This window comes from Urocitellus parryii, chromosome 8 (genome assembly GCF_045843805.1).
Source record: "Urocitellus parryii isolate mUroPar1 chromosome 8, mUroPar1.hap1, whole genome shotgun sequence".
NCBI classification, from domain to species: domain Eukaryota; kingdom Metazoa; phylum Chordata; class Mammalia; order Rodentia; family Sciuridae; genus Urocitellus; species Urocitellus parryii.
Window position 1 is genome coordinate 6,956,325 of NC_135538.1, and position 25,111 is coordinate 6,981,435.

General features: G+C 37.7%; 1 protein-coding gene across 4 annotated transcripts in view; it reads right to left on the bottom strand.

Annotated features, from left to right (window-relative positions):
- The window catches only part of Map3k4 (mitogen-activated protein kinase kinase kinase 4), a 106,971-nt gene that overhangs the window by 38,602 nt on the left and 43,258 nt on the right, over positions 1 to 25,111 (bottom strand). For all 4 annotated transcript variants that reach the window (XM_026393139.2, XM_026393140.2, XM_026393141.2 and 1 more), the window contains exons 2-5: positions 21,473 to 21,663; positions 15,449 to 16,812; positions 3,035 to 3,277; positions 130 to 276 (exon numbers count right to left, since the gene is read on the bottom strand). In XM_026393139.2, coding sequence (XP_026248924.1) covers positions 130 to 276; positions 3,035 to 3,277; positions 15,449 to 16,812; positions 21,473 to 21,663 — 1,945 coding nt within the window. The remainder of the gene's footprint in view (positions 1 to 129; positions 277 to 3,034; positions 3,278 to 15,448; positions 16,813 to 21,472; positions 21,664 to 25,111) is intronic.

The following is a 25,111-nucleotide window of genomic DNA, read 5'->3' on the forward strand; positions in this document are numbered from 1 at the left end:
AAGAAAAGAAAAGAAAAAGAAAAAGAAAGTGAGCTTAAGAAAAAAATAAATGTAATGTGCAACCAGGTCAACCAACTGCAGTGCACTCACCTGGTCCATGTACCCAAGAAAGGCCTCCCTCTTCCTTACCATCAACATCTTATGCAGATCCTCTTCGAAGGCATCAATGTTGCAGTCGGCCTTCTCCAAGTCATTTAGAACCTCCTGCAGCATGAACTGGTAATACTGCTTCATCAAAAGGCCACCTTTGAGGACCTCTTTACACTCCCTCACCAGCTGCAAAAGATCAGACAAGCTCTACTGTCCACACCGCTTGACCAAGAGACTCAGAAAGGGGGAACCTTGCCTCTGAAAAACCAGAAAGAGTTCCCATGTTCTTCAAAGTTTATTTTTCATGAATATTGTAGTAATCTCAATTTAGTAAGAACAAAATAATGAAAATACAGAAATTTTAATATTACAGCCAAGAACTGTATTTTAATATTACACCAAGATTCTGGTGCACACCTGTAAACCCAGTTACTCAGGAAGCTGAGGCGGAGGATTACAAATTCAAGACCAGCCTGGACACCTTGGCAAGACCCTGCCTCGAAATAAAAAAAAAAGCAGGGTGGGCTACAGATTAGCTCAGTGGTAGAGTGCCCTGGGTTCAATCCCCAGTACCACTAAAAGAAAAAGAATTATAGCATAGATACACAGAAAATAACATATAGGCAACAACCTGCTTTGCTAAAAGTGCTTACACACACACACACACACACACACACACACATATTTACTCCTATAAGTAAATTTATATTGAAAGTAAATTCTATAAAAGTAAGATCAATTTTTTCTACTAATTTGCATTATTGTAAGAGAGAAAAGAGAAAAATCTTCTGAGGAAACTGGTAAATTTTAACTAAAAACATAATAAAGATTCAAACATACCTACATACAGCAGAGCAAAGAAGTTGTTCAAAAACTTTAGTAGAGTTTCCCTACTGTGATGTGTGATTTTGTCTACCTTCAAAAAAAAGTCTAATATTTGCAAAAGCAAGCAAACAAACCCTAAGCTAATCTGATAGAATTAGATGGAAGTCAAGGAAAACAAAATTAAAAGACAGGTAAATTTGCAATATATAGGTCTGGGAGGTCAGGTTATAAGGAGGGAAAAAGGCTAAAATGAGATGACCTAGAAAGTCCCTCACATGGATAATTTTTAGATGGAGTCCTTTAAGGTTTTTTTTTTTTTTTTTTTTAAAGAGAGAGAGAGAGAGAATTTTTTTTTAATATTTATTTTTTAGTTCTCGGCGGACACAACATCTTTGTTGGTATGTGGTGCTGAGGATGGAACCCAGGCCGCACGCATGCCAGGCGAGCGCGCTACCGCTTGAGCCACATCCCCAGCCCCCTTTAAGGTTTTTAAAAGAATTATCTACAAAGAGAGCGCTTTAAGTCTACTAAAAAGTGTTCTGTTCAGATTATTTAGATATAAATTTCTGTATTAAAAGTGTCACTGATCTCTGAATGCATTTGACCAAAATTTTCTATTCTCTTTGTTCCCTAGCAATACTACATTATAAAGTGTTTTAACAAAAATTACTATTTTATTCTCACAAGAACCCACCAGCAAAAAGTCAGCTCTACCTTGCTTTACCAGGTGTTGCTGGTGTGCTCTGTGAGGAAGGGAGTTCAGTACTTTACTAGAAGGTCCTCAACTGCAATACTGAGGAGAGGCGGGAAGCAGGGCCAAAGTGGACATCAAGATAGCAGGGGCTGGGGATGTGGCTCAAGCGGTAGCGCGCTCGCCTGGCATGCGTGCGGCCCGGGTTCGATCCTCAGCACCACATACCAACAAAGATATTGTGTCCGCCGAAAACTAAAAAATAAATATTATTTATTTTTTTATCTCTCTATTTCTCTCTCTCTCTCTCCTCTCTCACTCTCTCTTTAAAAAAAAATAAAAAGATAGCAGCAGAGACGGGCTGGTGGAAGGAGCAGAGCTAAGGCGGAGAAGCTCTGGCGGGTGCCAGGTGCAAACTCAAGTGCCCATTGGCTCCGCTCTTATACAACAAGCTAACGACACCTCCCACATACACATCCTGTTCTGAACCTTCTGAACAACCTGATTCACCCTTCCCTCCATCTGTACTGCTCAGTCCTATCATCCTGGCTCTTAAATTCCCAGGGGATGGATGTGGCAGACTACAAAAAACACACAAATCTTTCTTTCTTTTCTTGTGGATAAAATCCTTAATTTTTTACTTTAGATAGTGCATATCCATATGTTAACATCACAAAACATGAATGCAGGCACTCTTCAGCAGTCACTGCTTGGTAAAACTGCATCCAGCATCCCTCAGCCTTCTCTGCAGCACCAAAGCCCCACAAGAGCCCAGCTGGGAAACCAAAAGTTGTCCTCCCTGTTTAAACCACACGTGAACTGCTTAAGCAAGCAAGGAATCCAAATACCTCTCCTCTGCATATACTTTCTCTAAATAGAACAAAAAACAAACTTAAAGAATTTAAACTCTTAAGAATGACTCTGTTGCTGGGTGCGGAGGAACATGCCTGTAATTCCAGCGGTTCAGGAGGCTACAGCAGGAGGATTGAAAATTCAAAGCCAGCCGCAGCAAAAGCAAGGTGCTAAGCAAGTCAGTGAGAATCTGTCTCTAAATAAAATACAAAATAGGGCTGGGGATGTGGCTCAGTGGCCAAGTGCCCTCAATTAAGTTCAATCCCTGGTACCCCTCGCCCACAAAAAAAAGAATGAATCTATTTGCAGTACTCAATGCTTAATATAAAGGAAACACCCTTTTAGAACAAGAAACTGGGTGGTAGAAAGGCTGAACCACAGTCTGATTGAGAATCAGGATCTTTCTTAAAGGTAAAGAACATTTTAAAATCGCCCTAAAAAGCACACTTAAAAAAACGAACATGCATTCGCTATTCCCTATTTGTAACAATTAGGAGAGAAAAATCCTCGCCATGAAAAGGCTAAGCCTGAAGACTAATGTTAGTGCTGAAAATTTAAACAGCCTTTGAAGCAGACCTGCTTGATACTCAGGAGAGATGGCTCTCCAGCGGGTCTCTGTTCCAGTCGCAGCTTCAGACACTCATGAATGACGTTCAGCAGGACTCGGCAGAGCACTAAAAAGGCAGGTTCGAAGGAGGGCAAGTCCATAGCCTTCAGCTCTTCCCAGGACACAGCACTGTGTTTCTGCTCCGAGGAAGGTGGTGTCCTTGATAGTTGCACGTAATCTGAACCCCACATGGGATCTGGAAATTCAGAAAACTAACAAAAATTCAAGACAGAGATTAAAAGAACACACAGGACAGTGTCCTAAGCTTGTGGTTATAACCTGCTATTCTCTAGAATTTTCTGACAAATCTACAAAGTTCTAACTTTAAACAGAAAAAAATCTTTAATAATTCAACACAGACCCCAAAAGTTCCAAAAATGTTACATGACAATAACAATTAAAGGCAAATAGTAATACTTTTATCAAAGTGGTAGTAAGACAAAGCTTCGGAACATCTCTTGATGGGGAACCAAAGAATTATTAAAATTTGAGAAAAGATTAAAGTCAGAAGAGTTCATCCTAAATAGCCATTTAAGTGAACACAAAAATGAGTGAGTTCAACCCATTCTTCTGTCTATTTTTCATCTAAAATTCCCAATGACATTAAATGCCTGAAAGGAAAAACTCTGTTCCTTATTATATAGGTATTTAATCTCGAGTAATATATAACCTGACATCAAACAAACAAGATGTCAGCATATAACCATTAACATAGCAACCTAGGGAATACACTTGAGTATTTTCTTTTTTTTTTTTAATATTTATTTTCTAGTTTTTGGCGGACACAACATCTCTGTTTGTATGTGGTGCTGAGGATCGAACCCGAGCCACACGCATGCCAGGTGAGCGTGCTACTGCTTGAGCCACATCCCCAGCCCCACTTGAGTATTTTCAACTAGCAATCTACATCAGCACTGAAAAGAAGATTAATTTATTCTTTTATGTTCAACACATACACCTGCATTTAAACTAATGCATACTATACTTGGGTTTCCCTAAAAGACAGCAATTTCTAAAGCACTCCCATAATTTTTAAAATGATGACTGTGATAAATGTGGTCAGGGTTGGGCATGAAAGGCCTTTTTTCCCACTAGTATCGTGACTTCAGAAAAAGGTGTTTATTTAAAGCTCTATAAAATTCAAGCAAACTTTCTATGATAACTTTCTGCTGACCCATTTGCTACATCTTTTAGCATGTTCTATATCCCCAGCCCACTGACCCATTTGCTGAGCAAGGGACAGACCCTCCTTCTCCAGGCAGCACTGCCAGACACCCAACAGGCAGGTCTATACAACAGTGAGGCAGCGCAGACCTGCTGCTAGCATTTGGTTGATACAGAGCAGGTACCCCCACACACCATAACTGTAACAGATGGGAGTTCTCTAGGGACCCCCTCCCATCTTGTCAGTAAGATTTTACAGTGTCAACAGGCTTTGACAGGAGTTCTACAGAGGGCTCAATGTGGTTTGAAGTTTCTTCTTTTTTGTAAATGCCAGGTGTGATGGGCGAACTCTGTCACAAGCTTGTTGCTATGCAAAAAGTCACTATCTCTTGTTTTCTTGGTAAAAACCTGTGAAACCTCTGACCTGAAACATGAGACTGAGAGTAACTGGTATGTACCCACCCACTGTCATTGTCAAGTAACCAAACCATTAAGTACAAATCTAAAAGAATTTCTAAACTTGCAGTCCACAGATTTTTTTAGCATTGGCCCCTCCAGACCTTTGCAACTTAAATAAACCTGCTTCCTGAAAATTCCTCAGGTGTCAGGTCTCATGTGTCCTACATCATAGTAAGTTAGCACCAGTCCAGATGTGGGAAACAGTCAGAACTGAGCACTGACGAGGAAACAGAAGCTTCCTTAAGAGAAGATCAGGGTGAAGAATCAGGGCAGCTGACTTCAAATGTTGCTGATTTAATGTATGAAACAAAAAGGCACCATAAAAATAGTATAATGGAACAACTAACTACTTGAAAGCCCACTGGAGAAAATAAATCAAGAGTTCTGAAATAAGTTAATAAAAACAGCGAGAATAAAATGAATACTACCAAAAATGGAATAAATAATTTAGAAATCAACTGAAGCAATTATCACTATAACTCAGAGCCAAAGGAAAAAGGAACGGAAATTTAAAGTAAAAAATAAGAGGCATTAAGTGAGATCCAGAAGCTCTACCATAAGAACAGGAGTTCCATGAAGAGCAGAAGGAAAAGATGGAGGAGCTGGGGCACAGTCACGAGGGAGTGGAGGGTGAGGGTAGCAGCAGCAGGTTCAGGACCATCTCTACAGCCACCACCTCTTGGAACAGTGAAGAGTGTGACGTCCAGTTCCTTTACCTCTCCAAAGTACTGCATGAGGAAGTACGGCAGTCTACTCTAATGAAAAATGGACTGGAAGGAGATCTCAAGAAGAGAAGAAAACTACCAAGGAAGTGACAAGCTGTGATCCAGCAACACCTGTCCAGGCAGGTACAGCTACATGACAATGATCTGGTTATGAACCTAATTCAAGTTGGAGAACACATTATGCTTCTTTGAAAAAGCAATACTACAAGAGAAAAAACCTGAATCTTACATTTCAAATTATTTCAAGAAACCCACAAGGTGGAGAAGGGGCAGTGTGGGCAGCACTGTACTTCACTCCAGTGAGGAGTACCACCCCCACCTGCCCAGCACACCAGGAAGACTCGATAATGGAAGGATAATAAGAAGAATGCAATGTAACTCCTCCCAATCCCAATGTCATTTAATATGTATTTGACAAATCCATTATGAAGTTTATTTGGAAGAAAGTGATGTACAAAACAAACAGCTCAAAAATTTCTGAAAAGAAAATGTGAATAAGGAGAACTGCCCTACAAGAGGCCAAACCTCACTAATATACCTATTTTATCTAAAATAAAAAGGACTGGCCCAATCATAAATAGATCAACAGAAGGGAGAAAAACAGGCAGCAATCTATCTGAGCTGCTGAAGGTAAGCAGCTCATTAAGAATTTGGAAAGGGGCTGGGGATATGGCTCAAGCGGTAGCGCCCTCGCCTGGCATGCGTGCGGCCCGGGTTCGATCCTCAGCACCACATACCAACAAAGATGTTGTGTCCACCGAAAACTAAAAAAAAAAAAAAAAAAATATTAAAAAAATAAAAAAAAAAAAAAAAAAAAAGAATTTGGAAAATAATCAGTCATCTAATGAATGGAATGGACGATTAAAGGAAAAGCAATTACGTGCTTACTCAAGCGGTATACTACATCCCATACTATCACAAGGACTCATTTTAAAAATTATACAGCTACTTTAGAAATTCCTATCTATTATAGGAAACCAAAGTACATGTTAATTTAAATACAAAAAGTATGTGTCAACTATATACAATTTTATAGATTCCAAACGTATTAAAATCTAAACATCGAGCAATACCCTAGCTTAGTCCAAATGAATTGTCATATTAGCTGAAGAGGATCAAATATTGGCAATTTTGTACAAACTAATAAAAGGAATTCTGGGAAGACATTTCTTTTATGCCCCCATACTTCAGATAGAGCCCTAATATCCAGAGTATACAAAGAACTCAAAAAATTAGACAATAAGATAACAAATAACCCAATCAACAAATGGGCCAAGGACCTGAACAGACACTTCTCAGAGGAGGACATACAATCAATCAACAAGCACATGAAAAAATGCTCAACATCGCTAGCAGTCAGAGAAATGCAAATCAAAACCACCCTAAGATACCATCTCACTCCAGTAAGATTGGCAGCCATTAGGAAGTCAAACAACAACAAGTGCTGGCGAGGATGTGGGGAAAAGGGTACACTTGTTCATTGTTGGTGGGACTGCAAATTGGTGCAGCCAATTTGGAAAGCAGTATGGAGATTTCTTGGAAAACTGGAAATGGAACCACCATTTGACCCAGCTATTCCCCTTCTCGGTCTATTCCCTAAAGACCTAAAAAGAGCATGCTACAGGGACACTGCTACATCGATGTTCATAGCAGCACAATTCACAATAGCAAGACTGTGGAACCAACCTAGATGCCCTTCAATAGATGAATGGGAAAAAAAATGTGGCATTTATACACAATGGAGTATTACTCTGCATTAAAAAATGACAAAATCATAGAATTTGGAGGGAAATTGATGGCATTAGAGCAGATTATGCTAAGTGAAGCCAGCCAATCCCTAAAAAACAAATGCCAAATGTCTTCTTTGATATAAGGAGAGTAACTAAGAACAGAGTAGGGACCAAGAGCATGAGAAGATTAACATTAAATAGGGATGAGAGGTGGGAGGGAAAGCGAGAGAGAAGGGAAATTGCATGGAAATGGAAGGAGACCCTCAGGGTTATACAAAATTACATACAAGAGGAAGTGAGGGGAAAGGGAAAAATAATACAAGGGGGAGAAATGAATTACAGTAGAGGGGGTAGAGAGAGAAGAGGGGAGGGGAGGGGAGGGAAGGGGAGGGGAGGGGAGGGGAGGGGGGATAGTAGAGGATAGGAAAGGCAGCAGAATACAACAGACACGAGTATGGCAATATGTAAATCAATGGAAGTGTAACTGATGTGATTCTGCAATCTGTATACGGGGTAAAAATGGGAGTTCATAACCCACTTGAATCAAAGTGTGAAATATGATATGTCAAGAAGTATGTAATGTTTTGAACAACCAACAATAAAAAAAAATTTAAAAAAAGAAAGCAAAAAACCTCTAAGCAAATGAGCAAGTATGTGCTTGCTAGTCCGTCACTCAATCAAAAGTTCAGATAATAACTGGCACAATAAAAAGTTAACTACAGTAGCTGCATAATAAGCAGGGATCCTAACACAGCGGGTGAGGGAGTGCTGTGGCCTCACAAACGTTTCCAGCAGCTAACTCAGATGGTACTGGTGCTGCCCTGCCTACATGTGGGGTACGCACAAAGGTTAAAAATGCCAATCTCAGGTCCTATGCGGGAAGACTCAGACTTGTCCCACATCCAAGGGCAGAGGTACACGCATTTTTAAAGCTCCCTGGGTAATGATGATACGCAGCCAGGTTTAAAGCATGAAATTCCAGAATCTTTGGTATGGTTCCCTCTAGCAATCCACAGCATGGTGATTGGGAAAAGTTATCTCCTGTCTCTAAACCAGTTTCCTTATTTGTAAATTGCAGAAATGATACCACTTCCTAGAGCTGCTGTGTCTGGTACATGGTAAGTCTCAGTAAATGGTAGCTGTTGTCCTATTTCCTAGTTTCTACATGCTTGATTCACTCCAAATATGAAAGTCAGCCTCTTCAGGGTTCTTATGCTTACTGAAGAAAATTAGCATAATTACTGTTTGACGCCAAAGACAAACAGTATTTCATTGGCCATTAGAATTATAATACTTATATAATCAGTTCTAAGTCAAAAGAAAGCAACTAAGAAAGTAATCAAACACCTTCCCAGTATCTGGGGTATTATGTGTGTTAATACACAAAGTCGGACAGTTACAATATTTTGTACATCACACTAAAATATAAATACTCATTTTATCTTTTCCTCTTCTGAAAAATGTTTCATGAGGAAAACAAAATCTAAGCATTAAAAATCCACATCACAACCTGTAACTTAAGTATTTGATGGGAATATACATTTTAAATTGCACAAAACCCATGGAATTTTACAAAAGTGCAAATTTCAAAACGTCAACCAGAAGGTGGAGGATGCTAAGATGGCATGCAGACTGAGATAAAAAGTCACCACACTTCAGGTGTGTGATATAATGTCACTGAGGAGTGGGAGGGGGAAAGCAGGCTGACTATCCACCAAAAAGCTAAATGCAGGAGCTAAGCCCAGGAATTGAACCCAAGGGCACTAAACCACTAAGCTACATTCCAAGCCCTTTGTATATTTTATCAGGAGGAAGGGTCTCAACAAGTTGATGAGGCTGGCTTTGAACTTACGAACTTCCTGCCTCTGCCTCCTAGCTACTGAGATTACAGGCGTGTGCCACAGTTGTGCCCAGCAAGAAGAATACTTTAACACTGCACTCTAGTGCATAAATTTATTTCTCATAGGGTACATAGGTTAGCAATTCTGAAACCAGTTAATAGTATGTTTCTGGTTTCTCGGGATACTGTTTTTTTTTGCCGCCAGGAAACTTGGCAATATTTTATACCAATGTTGATGTATCAATTTTAACACAGGTACAAAGCTAAGAAGTCAATATTAAGGGAAGCTGAATGAAGAACATTGGAGAACTTTCCTTTCTTGTAAAGCCAAAATTATTCTAAGATAAAAGTTTTTTCAAAAAATACAATGGCAATATTGATATTACACACATAATTTCTTGATTAAATTTTAAGCTAGAATTGAACTGTAAATAATACTACAAAGCCCAGCCTTCGCTGCAGTCCCTACGGGAAGCAGACCTGAGATTACCAAATGCTGAGAAGACTGCCACTGACCTTCAAGGAAGGCTGGGAAATCACAACAGGAGCAGTACCCAAGGAGAAGGCTAGGACGCCACCACAAGGACACCAGCAGGTGTTCCAGGAACTGGCCACAGACACATCCATCCCCAAGAGCTGCCGTGAACCACACTTTCAATACAGCAGGATAGAGTACAGCAAGGTGAGAAGGAGCAACAATGAGATTCTGAGAGGCTCTGCATGCCCAGGCGGTAAGAAAGCCAGAAGACAAATGAGGAATCATAAAAATCATCTCTGGAAAAGGGTTGAAGAAAAGAGCTTTCTCTTATTTTTTTCTGTTACATTATGTTCTTGCTGCCAAGGCAGGGATGGGGATGAGGACCGGGTTGGGGGACGACAAAAACTTCAGCTGGTATTATTAGTTTAGTTACATAGATTTAAATAAGTTTTATTGATAGCCTAAGAGACTCTTATTTACAACACCATTTCTATAGATACATATTTTCAAGACCTCAAACAGCTGCCTTACAAGTGAATCTTGGAAACTAATCCCTCAGTCATCAGAGACTGCCTATGTAATCATAAATGTGTCCTGAGGTGGGGTACAGTGGCCAACACCGGCAAACCCTGCGACTTGGAAGGCCTGAGTAATTGAGTGAGACTGTCTCAAAAATTAAAAAGGGCTGGAAATGCAACTCAGCAATTAAAGGGCCCCTGGGTTCAACGTTCAGTACCCCCCCCAAAAAAAAAGGAAAGAAAAAGAAAAAGAGATGTGTCCTGAGGAAATCAATTAACAAAAGCCAGGGAACTACACCTTCGTAATTTGAACAAACCATGAAGACAATGCATGATATTTCTAGTACTCAAACAAACTGCAAATCGATTTTTTAAATATCACTAGTTACAACTTTTAAAAAGATTTTTGAAATATAATAAAGTTTTAGAAGAAAATTATTTCATAAAGCTTACTTACAAAGAATATAAGATCATATGTTATTTGTCAATACTGGTTACAACTAATTATATTAAAAAGAATGAAAATATAAAGACAGATAAGAAAAACCAAATACCACAAATATATTTCTTCTTTATAAAATCTTTCTTCTATATCTACTACAATAATCACCAAAACCATAAATACAAGACAAAATATACGGTATGTATTATGTATGATCTTGGTTAAGTACAATCTTTTAGTCTAGTGTCAGCCACTGTGCCCCACCTCAGGACTCTTGGTCAAGATGTTTCTGACAATAACGAACACAATCGTTCTCAAGTCTAACAGATTTTATTACATGAAATGTATGCCTTGAAATGTGCCACTATTTGGCCAGGTACAGTGGCACACAATTATAATACCAACTACTCAGGAGGATGTTGAAGGAGGATTACAAGTTTAAGGCCCTATCTCAAAATAAAAATTTAAAAAGGACTGAGCAGTAGCTCAATGATAGAATACTTTCCTACCATGTGCAGGGCCCTGGGTTCAGTCTCCAGTACCATTCCCCAAAAAAGTATGATTACTTGGCAGAGATTAAAAGGTAAAATTCATTTTTAGAATTTTATTGGTGGCATTATAGTTATGCATGGAGTTTAATATACTTAATATGTTTATATGATATATAAATATAGCCATATATTTATATATGCTAATATTTAATATACTTAATGTATTTATATAATTTAACATATACATGGAGTTTAATTTACTTCATTTAATTCCCAGTGCCCATCTTTTCCCTTCCCTTAGTCCCCTTCCCCTTTTCTAATGGTCTTTCTTTTAGTCTTTTTTTTTTTTTTTGGCAGGGGCAGGGGAGTACTGGGGATTGAACTCGGGGCACTTGGCCACTGAGCCACATCCCCAGCTCTATTTTTTATTTTATTTAGAGACAGGGTCTTATTGAGTTGCTTAATGCCTCACTTTTGTTGAGGCTGGCTTTGAACTCTTGATCCTCCTGTCTCAGCCTCCCAAACGGCTGGCGTAACAGGTGTGCACCACCGTGCCCAGCTTCACTCATTTATTTTTTATTGGCACTTTACAGATATACATAAAAGTGGGATTCACTGTGATACACCTATATGCGCATACCTAATCTAGTTAAATTCACTCTGTATTTCCTCCCCTTCCCAGTCTATTATAGTTTAGATGTGGTGTCCCTGGAAAGCTCACAAGTGAGATAATGCAAGAAGGTGTGGAGGAGAAACGATTAGATCAGAGCCTTAATTTAATCAGTGAACTGATCCCTGGAGGCAGCTGGGATGTGGCTAGAGGAGTGTGGTATTGGCGGCGTGGCTATGGGTATATATCTGGATCACAGAGTCTCTCTCTCTCTCTCTCTCTCTGCTTCCTGATCATCCTGTGAGCTGCTTCCCTCTGCCACACTCTTCCACCATGATGCTCTGCCTCACCTCAAGCCCCAAGGGATGGAGCCAGACTTCTATGGACTAAGACCTCTGAAACCATGACCTCTCAAACTTTTCCTCCTCTACGATTGTTCTGATGGGTCTTTTAGGCAAAGCAGGAAAAAGGTGTCTAAAATACCTGTCCCTACTCCCTTCCTCTCATTCTCCTTCTGCTCCATTAGTCTTCCCTCTATCCTTATACTATTCCACTCCCCCTCTTTTCCCCCCTTACTTTGCTCTAGTTTCTGCATATGAAAAACATTTTGCCTTTGATTTTCTAAGTCTGGCTTATTTCACTTAGCATGATGTTCCTAAAATTTATTTTTAAAATAAGAGTAAAGAAGCCCATATTAATTGACTGTCAAAGGAAAAAAAATAACAGAACTTCTAAAAATTAAAGAGTTTATATATATGGCTTGCATAGTGTTTTTCTCATGTAAAATATTTTCTGAATCCTTACAACCACCCTGTGAGGTATTCACAGGGATTGTTATGCACATTTTTCAGAACCCCGAGACCTAGAACCAGAAAGATAATGTCATTCACAAAGTTATGTAGTAAAAGAGAGCTGCCACAAGGAGTGGAGACCAGTTAGTGGACTTCAGAGTTGTAGCTCTCTCCCTGATACACTTGGTAAAACCTGTGAGGGGCCTATGCATGTATTCTCATTCTCTGTTCTCCCACCCCCCGCCCGCCTGCCTCCCTCTCTCTCTCTCTCTCTCTCTCTCTCACACACACACACACACACACATCTCCCCTTATAGAAATTATGTTCCTGAAATGGAAAACAAAAACAAAATCTTATTTTCCCAGTGAGTTCATCATAACTTCATCCTTTGTTAGTTTGGATTAATCTCCAATACAGAAGAATTCCTACTTTAGCTGTTTCTCTTTCACTATGTGACACTTAACAATTTAAAACAACCAAGACTTCTATACTTCATTTTTTGAAAAGCAAACTATCTACAGGTAATTCTAACAGAGAGCCTAACTCCCAACTTCATTAGCTTTGAATGTTCTCTTCTTCTCTACCTTGCTTTAAATTTCAGATGATCAAAGAACACAACTTTAATGGGGGTTCAAGCCACATTCCACTCAAGTTCACAAAAAACACCAGGCACTTCTCAGTGTTTTCTTGTTGTAACCCATGTGAAGGATGCACATGACTCCCCTTAGTGGCACTCCTTACGTCCACAAAGCCTGGAGGAGACAGGAAGAGGACTGGGGAGACTGCAGAGCACTTCACAGAAAGCCAACGTTGTGCCCACCCTGCCCTCCCCACAGGCACCACACCTTCTAGGAGAACCAATGAGTCAGAGACGAGTCTCACTGCCAGGGCTTCCTGGCTCATGCTACCTCAAAACTGTGCTTCTACAAATCAAACACCAACCTGGTCTTGCCCACATGGGTCTTGAGGAAATGAAAACACCCCGCCAAAAATCTAGACCAAAGAAACCAATTCACCATTTGAAACATATAACAAACTCATATTTCCTTGCTATGGTTTTGCTATTGATTTTGAAACTGGCATTGTAATATAGTTGTAGTATAGTGATTCACAGAACACAAGGAAATAAAACTTACTTACTCTAGGTGTACTCAAAAAAAAAATACTGACATTATTCACATTTTAAAAATGCTATTAAGAGTACTGATTCATCTTATAAAGATTTTGCTATATTTATGCAAATGCTTGACCCACTCTCACCCCCCTTATCCTGAAGGTTCATGATCTGGCCACCAGAATCAAAGAAAAGCGTGCAAATTCAGATTCTCTTATGTTTCCCATCTTAGAGAAATGCCTTCCGTTTTATCATTTCTGACTCCATAGCAAGGCAGATTACATAATAAACTCAATTAAAAAACAAGCATATGCATATGTATGTATGTATGCATGCATGTATGTATGTATAGGGCTAATAAAATTTCAATCACAGACTAACAGGTACAAGTGATTTCACTTAATTTCAGTGCTTTTTATTTAAACCAGATGAACATACATACTCAGAAAAAGAGAAAAAAATTGCTTGTACTATTTTGGACTCTTAAGAACAATATCCCCATGCCCTTCAATAGATAAATGGATTTTAAAAATGTGGCACATATACACAATGGAATATTACTCAGCAATAAAAGATAATAAAATCATGGCATTTGCAGGTAAATGGATGGAGTTAGAGAAGTTAGCCAATCCCCCAAAACCAAATGCCAAATGTTTTCTCTGACACAAGGAGGCTGATTTATAGTGGGGGGAGCATGGGAGGAATACACAAACTCTAGATAGGATAGAGGAGTGGGACGGGAAGGGAGGGGACATGGGATTAGAAATGATGGTGGAATGTGATGGACATTATTATCCAAAGTACATGTACAAAGACATGAATTGGTGTGAATATATACTTTGTATTGGTGTGAAAAATTGTGCTCTATATGTGTAGTAAGAATTGAAATCCATTTTGCTGTCATATATAAATTTTTAAAAATTAATTTAAAAATGTACTCTTAAAAAAAACAAAAATAAAAATGTTTTTAATTCAGGAAAGGAAAAAAAAAAAAAAAAAGAACAAGGGCCATGACATGGCCCTTTCTAGTTTTGCCACACTTAACAGTAAGGAACTCCTAAGGTGCTATGAAAACTCATGTCTACACTGTTTTTAAGCCACTTCCTCTAATAATACACTGATTTCTCAAAAATAGACACATACTAAAACAAATATTTAATAATAATCAAGACTTCCCTTAAATTTCTATCCTCTATTGTGAACACTATAACTTTACCAAATAGTGTACACTTTTTCCTTTGGTCATTTTTACATTTCTCTACAATTCACATCTCTTTAAAATATAGTAACCAAAACTGGAAATGCTACTCAAAAGGGAGTAATCTATTTCAAAGGGTAAAAGGAAAAAGTTGTATCTGTGAATACCACATCCACTTAAAAATACCTGAGTATGACTTTAACTTTTTCTGTAACTACCTGCAAGTCACCCAGGACTGTGACTTTTCTCCCTCCTTATTTACACCTAGCCTATCCTTCCCCATCCTACATTTATGTGGTTGGGCTTTCCCCCTTTGACCTTAATTCATTAAATTTCTTATGGTATTCACAGATCCATTTATCATGGTACTTTATAGAAATAATTAAATGTGTAATTTATAATAATTCCTATTATGCCTTGAAATATCAGCATTATGGAAGTACATAATAACCAACACAACTTACACTGTAGTTTATATGTCATTCACAATGTTATGTAGTGAAAGAGAGCTGCCACAAGTAGTGAAGACCAGCCCACAGACTCCTCCTCAGATTCCAGCAAATCACTTAAGAGCAAATCACTTAGATCTTCTGCATCATTAATCTCACTGTAGTAAACTAATGTAAGAATTCTTTCTTTTTCTAATTTTAGTTGTAGGTGGACACAATACCTTTATTTCACTTATTTATCTTTATGTGGTGCTAAGAATGCTTGAAATATCAGCATTATGGAAGTACATAATAACCAACACAACTTACACTGTAGTTTATAATAAATGACAGAACTAAGGACACCACGGTACTGAGGCCTACTGACACCTACCTCCACTGGACGATCATTCTTTACCAGCGCTAGGCGTGCCCTTTGCAAGGAGCCATCCATCAGCTTGTGAAGTCTTAAGATTAACTTTCTTAACCCCATCTGCTTCAGGGCTTTGTCTACAAAAGGCCTGTAAATAGAAGTCAGACAATGTCTACTGAAGCCCGCTTCGGTGCTGTAGTCTGTCGCTCCCCAGCCCACAGACTCCTCCTCAGATTCCAGTCTCTCAAGCTTCTTGGACACACAGTCTCGTGACTGGACATGGAAACCGCTGTCTACAGACGGCCTGACTTCTGGTACCTTCGGGTGGGAGATTCGCTCTTCTTCACTTTCATCTGCACTACTTTCCAATTCCTTCAATTCTCCCTCTGTGTCCTCGCCCTCATCTTCCAGCTCATTACCTTTGGATGGTCGAGGGGAAGGGATTTCAAACACTGGCCAGCCAATGTCGGATAAATTCTTGATACCCAAAACAGTGCCCATAATCCGCAGTTTCTGGTTTAAGTCTTTTGTGATGTTTAACCACAAACAGAGTGCCTGCACCCTGTCCTGGAAGTCTTTTGCAGCATATTTTTCATAGTCCTTTTGGAGAGCCTGCAGCGATGGATAAAGTGCTTCTATATATTCCAACAGCTCCATTATCCGTTTTACCTGCTCAAATGAGACCCTCTGGCGCTGGAGGTGCTCATGGTATGTTGAGTAACCCATACTCTTTGTTCCGTGAGGAGCTTTGCACTGCCCTTCTATTGATGTACCATTGAAACTAGCCCCATTTCTAACAAAGGCAAAGCTTCCATAATTAACCTTGAAAGTAAGGATTTCATTGATAATATCTGGGATGGCTTGACGGGCTGTATATAAAAAGAGGTCCTGGTCATTAATGGTCCGTCCTGCATGCCAGGCTTGTAGCTCTAACCAAATCAGTTCATTTGATCTGTTAAACCAAAAAGCAGAAGTATTTTCTTGTCCTCTTTGCTCCCTATCCTTCTTCTTTGAGACTGAGGTAAGCTTTAGCAGAAGTCGTAGGGTTTCAAAAAACTTTAAACGATCTGCAGGGCAGTCAGTCCTGGAAGTCTGGCGTGCGGTCCTGGCTATAGGCATGGGCACAGAAACGGGGAGCTTGGCGTTGCTACAGCCAAGGCTGAGGTAAGGCTTGTTGAGATCCACATCTGGAATTGATTTTTTTGGCAAAGACCCACTCACTGAATCTAACATGAATGAGCACTGTACATTTTTCTTATGATCACGCTCTGTTGTTCTAAGAGTTGCTCGGATCTTTTTATCTTGCTTATAGCTATATTCTTCCACATTCTCCACTGTTTTCCCAGTGTCTTTATGTGGAGGCTGATTTGATGCATTCATTTTTTCTATTAAAAAAAAAAACCAGAATATTATATAACTGTAAAATATGAAGCTGCTCAATATTTTCAAAAATTGATATTCACATGTATTTATGAGACCATTATTGTGGGGTGGGAAATACCACAGGCTAAACATTTAAAGAATCAAAATATAGTTCTCTTTAAAATTCTAAAAATAAAATATATTCATTTTCCCTGATACATCATATGTGCTGTATTCTTTTAAATTCACACCTACTAACTAAAACTACTTGTTTACTTCTGCACTACAAAATGCAGTTATCAAAGCATTTCATCAAATTTCTTTAAGCTATCACCTTCAATGTAAGAAGGAACAAATGCCATGGGAGAGCTGACAGAGCCTGAATTCAAAAACATCCAATTCCTGCCTTTGTCATGAGCAAATCACTTAGATCTTCTGCATCATTAATCTCACTGTAGTAAACTAATGTAAGAATTCTTTCTCTTTTAAATTTTAGTTGTAGGTGGACACAATACCTTTATTTCATTTATTTATCTTTATGTGGTGCTAAGAATCAAACCCAGTGCCTCACACATGCTAGGCAAGTGCTCAACAACTGAGCAACAAACCTAGCCCCTGACAAAAGATAAGCAAAAATATTAACTTTAGTTTATTTAATTCCTTATTTCTTCTTTGCCACTAACAAATAAGTGATAACATGTTAAGACTCATAAATTAATTCAATATAATCTGTCTAGTCTATAGTACTGGCATACAATCATTCAAAATTAATGCAAACAAAGTAACTATCACATATTTCCTTCAGATAACTGTAAAAGTTTTAATAATTCCAAGTTTTGGAATTCACTGTATATTCTTCCTACAAAGAAACAGAATGATATACACAGTGTTGTGCTATGAGGATTGGAAGTGGAGATTAATGAGCTTAGTTTCTAACATACTAAAACTGAGGGCACTGTGAGACAGTCAGGTACAGATGTCTCTAGGTAACTAAAATACAGGTGTTGGGCTCAGGGGAGAAATCCAAAGATATGAATCTACAGAATACAGAGATATACATTAACAGCAGGATATTATGTAAGAACAATCAGGAAAAGTATGACGAAGAGAGGTAATGAGGACATAGAACAAAAGGTTGTATTAACTAGTATGTGTATCCCAAGAAAACAGCTTTGGGTTAAAGAAAATAAAATCATATATAACAAAACACAATTTTATTAGAGTTTAGGATTAAAAAAACTTAGAAAATTAATGTGGTATAAAGCATTACTGATAATAACCACAAAATGTTTGTATAAAGTTTATAATTTGAAAGTAATAGAGAACAGTGAAAAAGAATTATTTTGCTTATATATTTGTGCTTGCTCTTCCATAATTTAAAGGTCCTAAGTGAAACAGAATTAATCAAAAATTTCTGGAATGACATTAATAATTCCAGAAGACTGGCTATAATGTCCAAATCTATGCTATATTTATAAAGTTGCAGACCATAAAAATACTTAGTCTAAATCTTTAAGGCAACAATCAAAAGACCAAAGCAAGGTCATAATTTAACTTTTCTGCACGGATATCATCTCATTTTAGCAGGCCTAAAAAACTAATTTTGTAGGTCATATGTATATACACAAGTCTTGTTAAGTTTACCTTACAAGATTATAGAATTTTTTTAAAATCCATATTTACATAAAGTAGTAATTAAATGTTAGGATATACAATCCATTGTGTATAAGGAAAAGCAAACTGGGAAAGAAGGCAAAGTGAGACAGAAACACTTATTTTTTTCCCCAAAACACAAAACACATTTGTTTTGAAGAGTATATGCAAGTTTAAATAATAATGCAATTTAAACTTAGTATAAACTACAGTACAAATAAATGTGCCAGTTTGTATCCATCAGTCTACCTCAGCAGTAGCTACATTTTGCAAATATATTTATGATGGTACAAGTAAACAGAAGAGTACTTTCTAGCATTTAATGACCAAACAGACTTTTACAAAATCATAAAGGACTTATCAATTTAAAGGAGATTTGAAAAAAACACTAGGGTGTTACAAAAACATCTACAGGTTTAGAATCAAATTTCCCTAAACACTGTACATTTTGGGTTAAACCATTAACATCACTGATGAACTTTTAGTATACCCCAAAGCCCATTATGATGGACAGGTTAATTTTTTTCAGTGTTCTACTAATACTAAATCCCCCTGTAATTAAAACAAAAAGTCAATGCAAACAGAGCTTCTGCAAAGGAAAATGGGTCACAAGTACAGAAGTCAGAGACACAGAATGTTCTATGTTGCAAGTTTTAATTACAGGACTACAAAACTAGTTCCCAACAGCTTAAGGCAAGTAAAACACCTATATCCCAAGTGGCTTTAAAATAAATGGTACAATTTCTGTAGCATAACAAAAGCAAACCTCTGAATACTTTTTGCATTTGGTCAATCAACAATAATTCCTGACAAATCAGAAGAATATGAAAAACTTATAAAAAGAACTTTATAGTTAAAATGAAAGCAGCCAAGGACAAGCAGTATGATTCATATATTTAAAGCCATTAGACAACTGAATTTCCACCATCCATGCACACCTAGAAATGGCTCTGCAGAATATGTGTAAACCATTAACATCACTGATGAAATTTTAGTATACCCCGAAGCCCATTACTGATGGACCATATATGTGTTGTCTAAAATTTAAAACACTGGCCTTATCTCCTCTCAAGTGAGAAAGCATAAACAGTTACACATGATGTTTCCCTGAAAATATGAAACGATTATTAGAGCAAGGATATCCTCAGATATCACACAAGTATTCCCTTCAATTAATAAGTTTATTGCTTCTGCCTGCACTAGAAGAAAGTCCACACTGTATCCCTTGAGAAATAGTGGTAATAGCCCTTCCACTCCCTCAAGCCTTCCAGTCGTAAGGACATAGCTTTAAGCCCTGGCCCTCAGTTTCTCACTCTATAAAAGAGGGGAACTATGTCCTCAATTCCTTTTCTAAAATATCATGAACCAACAAGTAATGAAAAAGAGGATATACTACCAGCATCTCTTCATCTTATCTATACAAATCAAATATTCATTTATTAACTAATATGGATTCAGTAGTGGCTACTTCACTGGTATCTATTTTAGATAAGAAACTTGGGTAAATTTCTTTGAGAAAATGAACAAGGATTGATTTTCAGAATGACAAATTATAAATAGCAAGCTATTTGTTTCCAAAAGGGTAAGAACAACAAGTAGTTAACAACCTACTGCAAATAAAGTTTTTAAACAGTTTAAAAAATCACCTTCTATAGGAAAACCATCATCTGTGTGAAAGAAAAGACTCCCGGCTATTTGGGAATTGCTCTCTGGATAAGAATGCACTCAAGTGGAAGTACAATGACCCACCACTCTTACCTCCCCTTTCCTCTTGAAGAGGTCCAATGGGTATGCAGAGGGAACAAGCCATGAGAGATCACATACTAAAGAAATCTGTATGGAAAGGAAACTAGCCAAAGCGAAAGAAAGAACCCACTAAGGAAAAGGAGAGACAAGAATGAGCTTGAGGTCAACAGGGAAAACCTTCTCAGATGAGATAAGGAATAAAATTATGGTCTTGCACGGTAATAGGTGGATGAGTTTCACTTATTACCGTGGAATCTGTTTTAGGGCAAGTGGTTTTCTAAATTTAACAGAGAAACCAAAACCCTAAGTTTTCAGTGATGTAAGGTTCCAGGCCATATGTGAGACACAAGGAGGCCCAGCTCTGCATGGTTCAATTCACCTACCTCCAAAAAGAGCAGCGGGGACCAGACAGGAGGAAGTGGAAACAAAAAAACACTCTCAATTTCTAGGAATACTAACTGGATTTTGGATCCTACCAAACAGAAAAGTGGAAGACACTTAAGTGGCCTGAGCTCCCTTCCAGCTCTAAAATTTCTAAAAGTAGAAAACAGGTTCCATCCAAGGTTACAAGGTGCAGGATACCATCCAGTGGCTCCATAGCAATGGAGAGAGCCCTACAGCACTATAGGTCACTGGTAGATGGGAGAACTCTCAGGTGGTCTAAGGAATTCAGGGAAGGAAAGCCTGGCTATCTCTCCATGATTTCTTGATACACCATTTCTGGATGGACAGAATCTAAAAATTTCAACTTAAGAGATTAAAAGAATAAGAAAGGGCCATCAATCTTATACTTGGTCATCTTGGGTTAGTACACGGGAAAACACTTGGCCTCTTTCACATCTTCAAATGCCTTACATCACTAACTTTAACCAATAACTCAGGACAAACCTTTCTACCTCTAGATAATTATTTTTCTCCTCTATTAACAATATTACTAATGGTAACAATATAAAAATTAAGAAAATTTAAAAGCAGCATTAAATTCAAATTTAAAATAAAGGGAATTACTAATCTTATTTTGTTATTATTGTTGTTGTTGCTTTTAGCTGTAGGTAGACACAATACCTTTATTTTATTTTTATGTGGTGCTGAGGATCAAACCCAGTGCCTCACGCATGCTAGGTGAGCGCTCTTCCTCTGAGCCACAACCTCAGCCCCTAATCTTATTGTTGAAAGTATCAACTACTAATATATAATATACATATCTTATCAATATTATATACCATTATATAAATATTATATGCAGTGCCCTTTCATGTTTATCTTTTTAAGTACAAGACTCACCTTTCAAATAAGATCGACTAATTGGCCTCCCTACATTATTCCTCTGGTGTTTGGCTGACATTCGTTTCATCTGTCGAGGAGTGCTGGGAGGAGAGGTGCCATACGGATGTTCTGTGTTTGCTTCATCAGAAAAGTCCTCAGGATCAGATTCAGGACTCTTGCAAGCTGAATCTCCCAATGTGTACGCTTGCCTATGAAAGACAGTAAGGAGAGAAAACACTGAGTAATATGTCAAGTGAACTCAAACTCAACTGATTTCAATCTTTAAAGAACCCCTTAAAATGCTATGTGTATGTCTCCTCAGCATTATAATCCTTCTCTATTCCCACCTGTGAAAACTCAGTGAGACCTTCTTTCACTCAAAGGGATCAATGACCGTGACTGCTGCTGCTCTGGTATGAACAACAGAGAGCACAACATGGGACAACTGAGATGCTACTTCTGATATTTCCAGAGCTCTTTCTGACTTTAATGAAGTTTAAAACTAAAACCTTACAAATTAAGGGAAAAAACAGCAAAGGACTAGAAGATACAAATCAGAAAAAGAACTAAAAATGGACTTAAGAGCTAGCTACTGACAAGCTCAATTGATGAGTGGGCAAGTTCAGTCCTGCTCTCAACTCAGAACCTTGCTCCTCTCTCTGAAGGGCAAAGACAGAATAGGGAGCAATAAAGGAACACTTTATGGCCCATGCAGCAAAGAACAGAGCACAGACACAGTGTGACAGGTCCATTTTTCTAAGTTATCTGAAAGAACTACATCTATATAACATAATATAAGCCCTGACACCACTGAGCCCCTTAGAAATGGTTAAGATAGTTAATTTTACATTATATGTATTTTAACACAATAAAAAATGGGGGGAGGGGACAGTGCAAAGCTGAGTTCAGGTGGGAATGTGGGGGGAAAGAATGATGTAAAAGAAGAAAAAAGGAATTCACTTCTCTTCACCTACAAAATGCAATCCCTTATTAACTTGTTCTCTGAAAATATTGCCTATCAATTCTTTACCCTCAGCCAGTTTCTCAAATGGTATGACTATTTTGATAACATTCTAGTTTTGCAAAACTAGCAAAGTAAAATTTAATCACACAAACGGCAAACACACTTCAAGACAGCAAACTGGAAGGAATTAATCACAAAATTCTTTCCAAGTGAGTATCATCATGGTTTACCTCATTATGAATATTCTTTATAAAATACAGTTCAACTATATTCAGTATACAGTTTTCTTTCTGGCAACTTACATCCTGATATAAAAATCCAAGTTAATTCAAAATCATAAGGAAAAAGAAAAACCACTCTAAGGTCATCATCTTACCATAACAATAACAATACCATTACTAAACTAAACAAAAACTCAAAAAATAGGTTACCTTTTGAAAAATAGAAATTCTGCAGAATTATACCAATTTACAGTATTAAATTATATTTTTAACAACCCTGAGCTGTCAAACACTGATTTTTCAATGATGTACTTTTATCAGCCACTCTAGATACAGTGTGAGCACACCTGCCTGCTCCCAACTGTGCACACAGTAAGATATGCAAGTCAAACGGCCTGAAAGTCAACTAAAACAATGAGCAAATCTGTTTCTTTAGGCAAGTTATATTTACTATTTAAGTCTCATAAAGACATACAACAAATAGTACAACTTAGAGATTAACTTGGAATATTTTTATACACATTTCTTTTGTTTACTATAAAATAGTTGATTTGGATGATTAAAGAACATGGTTATAAATGTTAAGATCATTTCTTCTTCATTTGTTTTAGTGGTTAATTGAATGATAAACAGCATAGGCTTTGTGGACCTATGAATGGACTTAGATTCAAATACTGGCTCTGCTGCCAACTACCTATGTGGGCCTTGAACAAATTTAAAACCTCGTCCTTGCACATTTATGTCAGGAGCTGCTACACAAGAGCTGAACACCCCCTACCTTTGAATGATGGAAATGTGGAGACTGGCTCCCCCCACACACACACAGAAGCAGGTGGATACCATAGAGATGGAGAGCAGAGGAGCAAAGCTTTGGGAGTGGGCATTACCCAATGGAGTGGGTTTGCCTTCTTGTTCCTTGGTAATACTATCCCTTACCTTTTTTGGATGGCATTTTCCATGGAACCTCCCTTTCTGTGCCCCCTATATAAAAGTAAAGAATTCAGTTGGCTCTCTCTCTTTCCAATGGACCTCTAAGATCATGGGAGCCGTCCGGAATTTTGAAAGTGCATGCATGCTTTCTTCACCATTTTCTCAGTTATTGATGTAGTCAGATTTTGTGAACCCAGCATAGGTCACCAGCCCAGTTAGATGGTGATACATTTACAAAATAAAAATAATAAATATTTAGACTCTATTTCTGTGTATTCACCTACTCCACACTGAGAAAGAAGTGCACAGAGGGTACAGAACTGAAAACCATTTTAATGTCTTTTAAATTCTTTCAAACACAGCAATATAAGGATTTTGTTTTACTTAATTTCCTCAGTAATACATTTAAAATAAATATTACAGAAAATGATTTTGCATTTTATTATTTATGTGCCACCAATACTGTCCAGCATAATGTTCACAGATTTCAATGCTTTTCTACAACAACATATTTCATACATTAAAATGGAAATCACTAGAAAACCATACCACAAACATTTGGTCAATTAAATTCATCAAAGCTAGACAGCATGGAGTAGTGGGATAAATAGAAAAATGGAGTCAGCTAAGAAATAGCAAACAAAAACCCATTCAGAACATGCCCTCTGCAGTCATGGGATGCCAAGTCCCAGCTCTCCTGCATGGATAAAATACACACTTCTAAATTTTTCCAAGACCAGTAAGGAGACTAATTTAAAATTAATCTACAATCTGAAAAGCTTTAGGAAATTTACTTATGAAGCATTTTTTGTTTTGTTTTGTTTAAGAATCAAACCAAATAATGGGAATAAAGGACTATGCAAAATATAAAATGGTCTCTTTTACCAGTGTCTAGCAGTAGTATGTAGATGAATAAACTCAATTAGTGTAAAATAAAGTGAAACAGGGTTTTTTGAAGAGGGACTAACAATGTCAAACCTCAGTGATACAGATGGTAAGCCCCCTGACCTGAGGACAGTCATGACATAAAAGAAATATGTACCCTCATCTGATCTACATAAAATAGAATTGAATCCTGTGTTTTAAGCAGCTAAAGAGCCTAAGAAAGCAAATCTAATAAAAAGACAATTCTCATGAGATTTTAAATTAGGGAAACAGGAAGAGATTTGTGTTGAGCCGTCTTCAACTGTGGACAAATTATTTCCCCACACATGAAAAAAAATCACTTGGCTGCACTCCCCAAATAAAAGTAGAAGAATAAATCCTTGCAATAAAATTCTACAGAATCTGACAATCTATTGTTTCCAAATTTGTCATCTATAACAAAACAAAAAGTCTTAGTCTTTATACCTTCACAAGGACACAATAAACAACTACTGACTTCAAAGTATTTCCAAATTACTTAACTATTCTAACAGCAGACATTAAAGAATCCCATTGAAATGAAGATGAATACTGTCATAAACAACATGAAATGTAACACACTTCATATTCCCTTTTTCATTATGCATCAGAAAAAATGAATTAGGAAAGATGTCATGT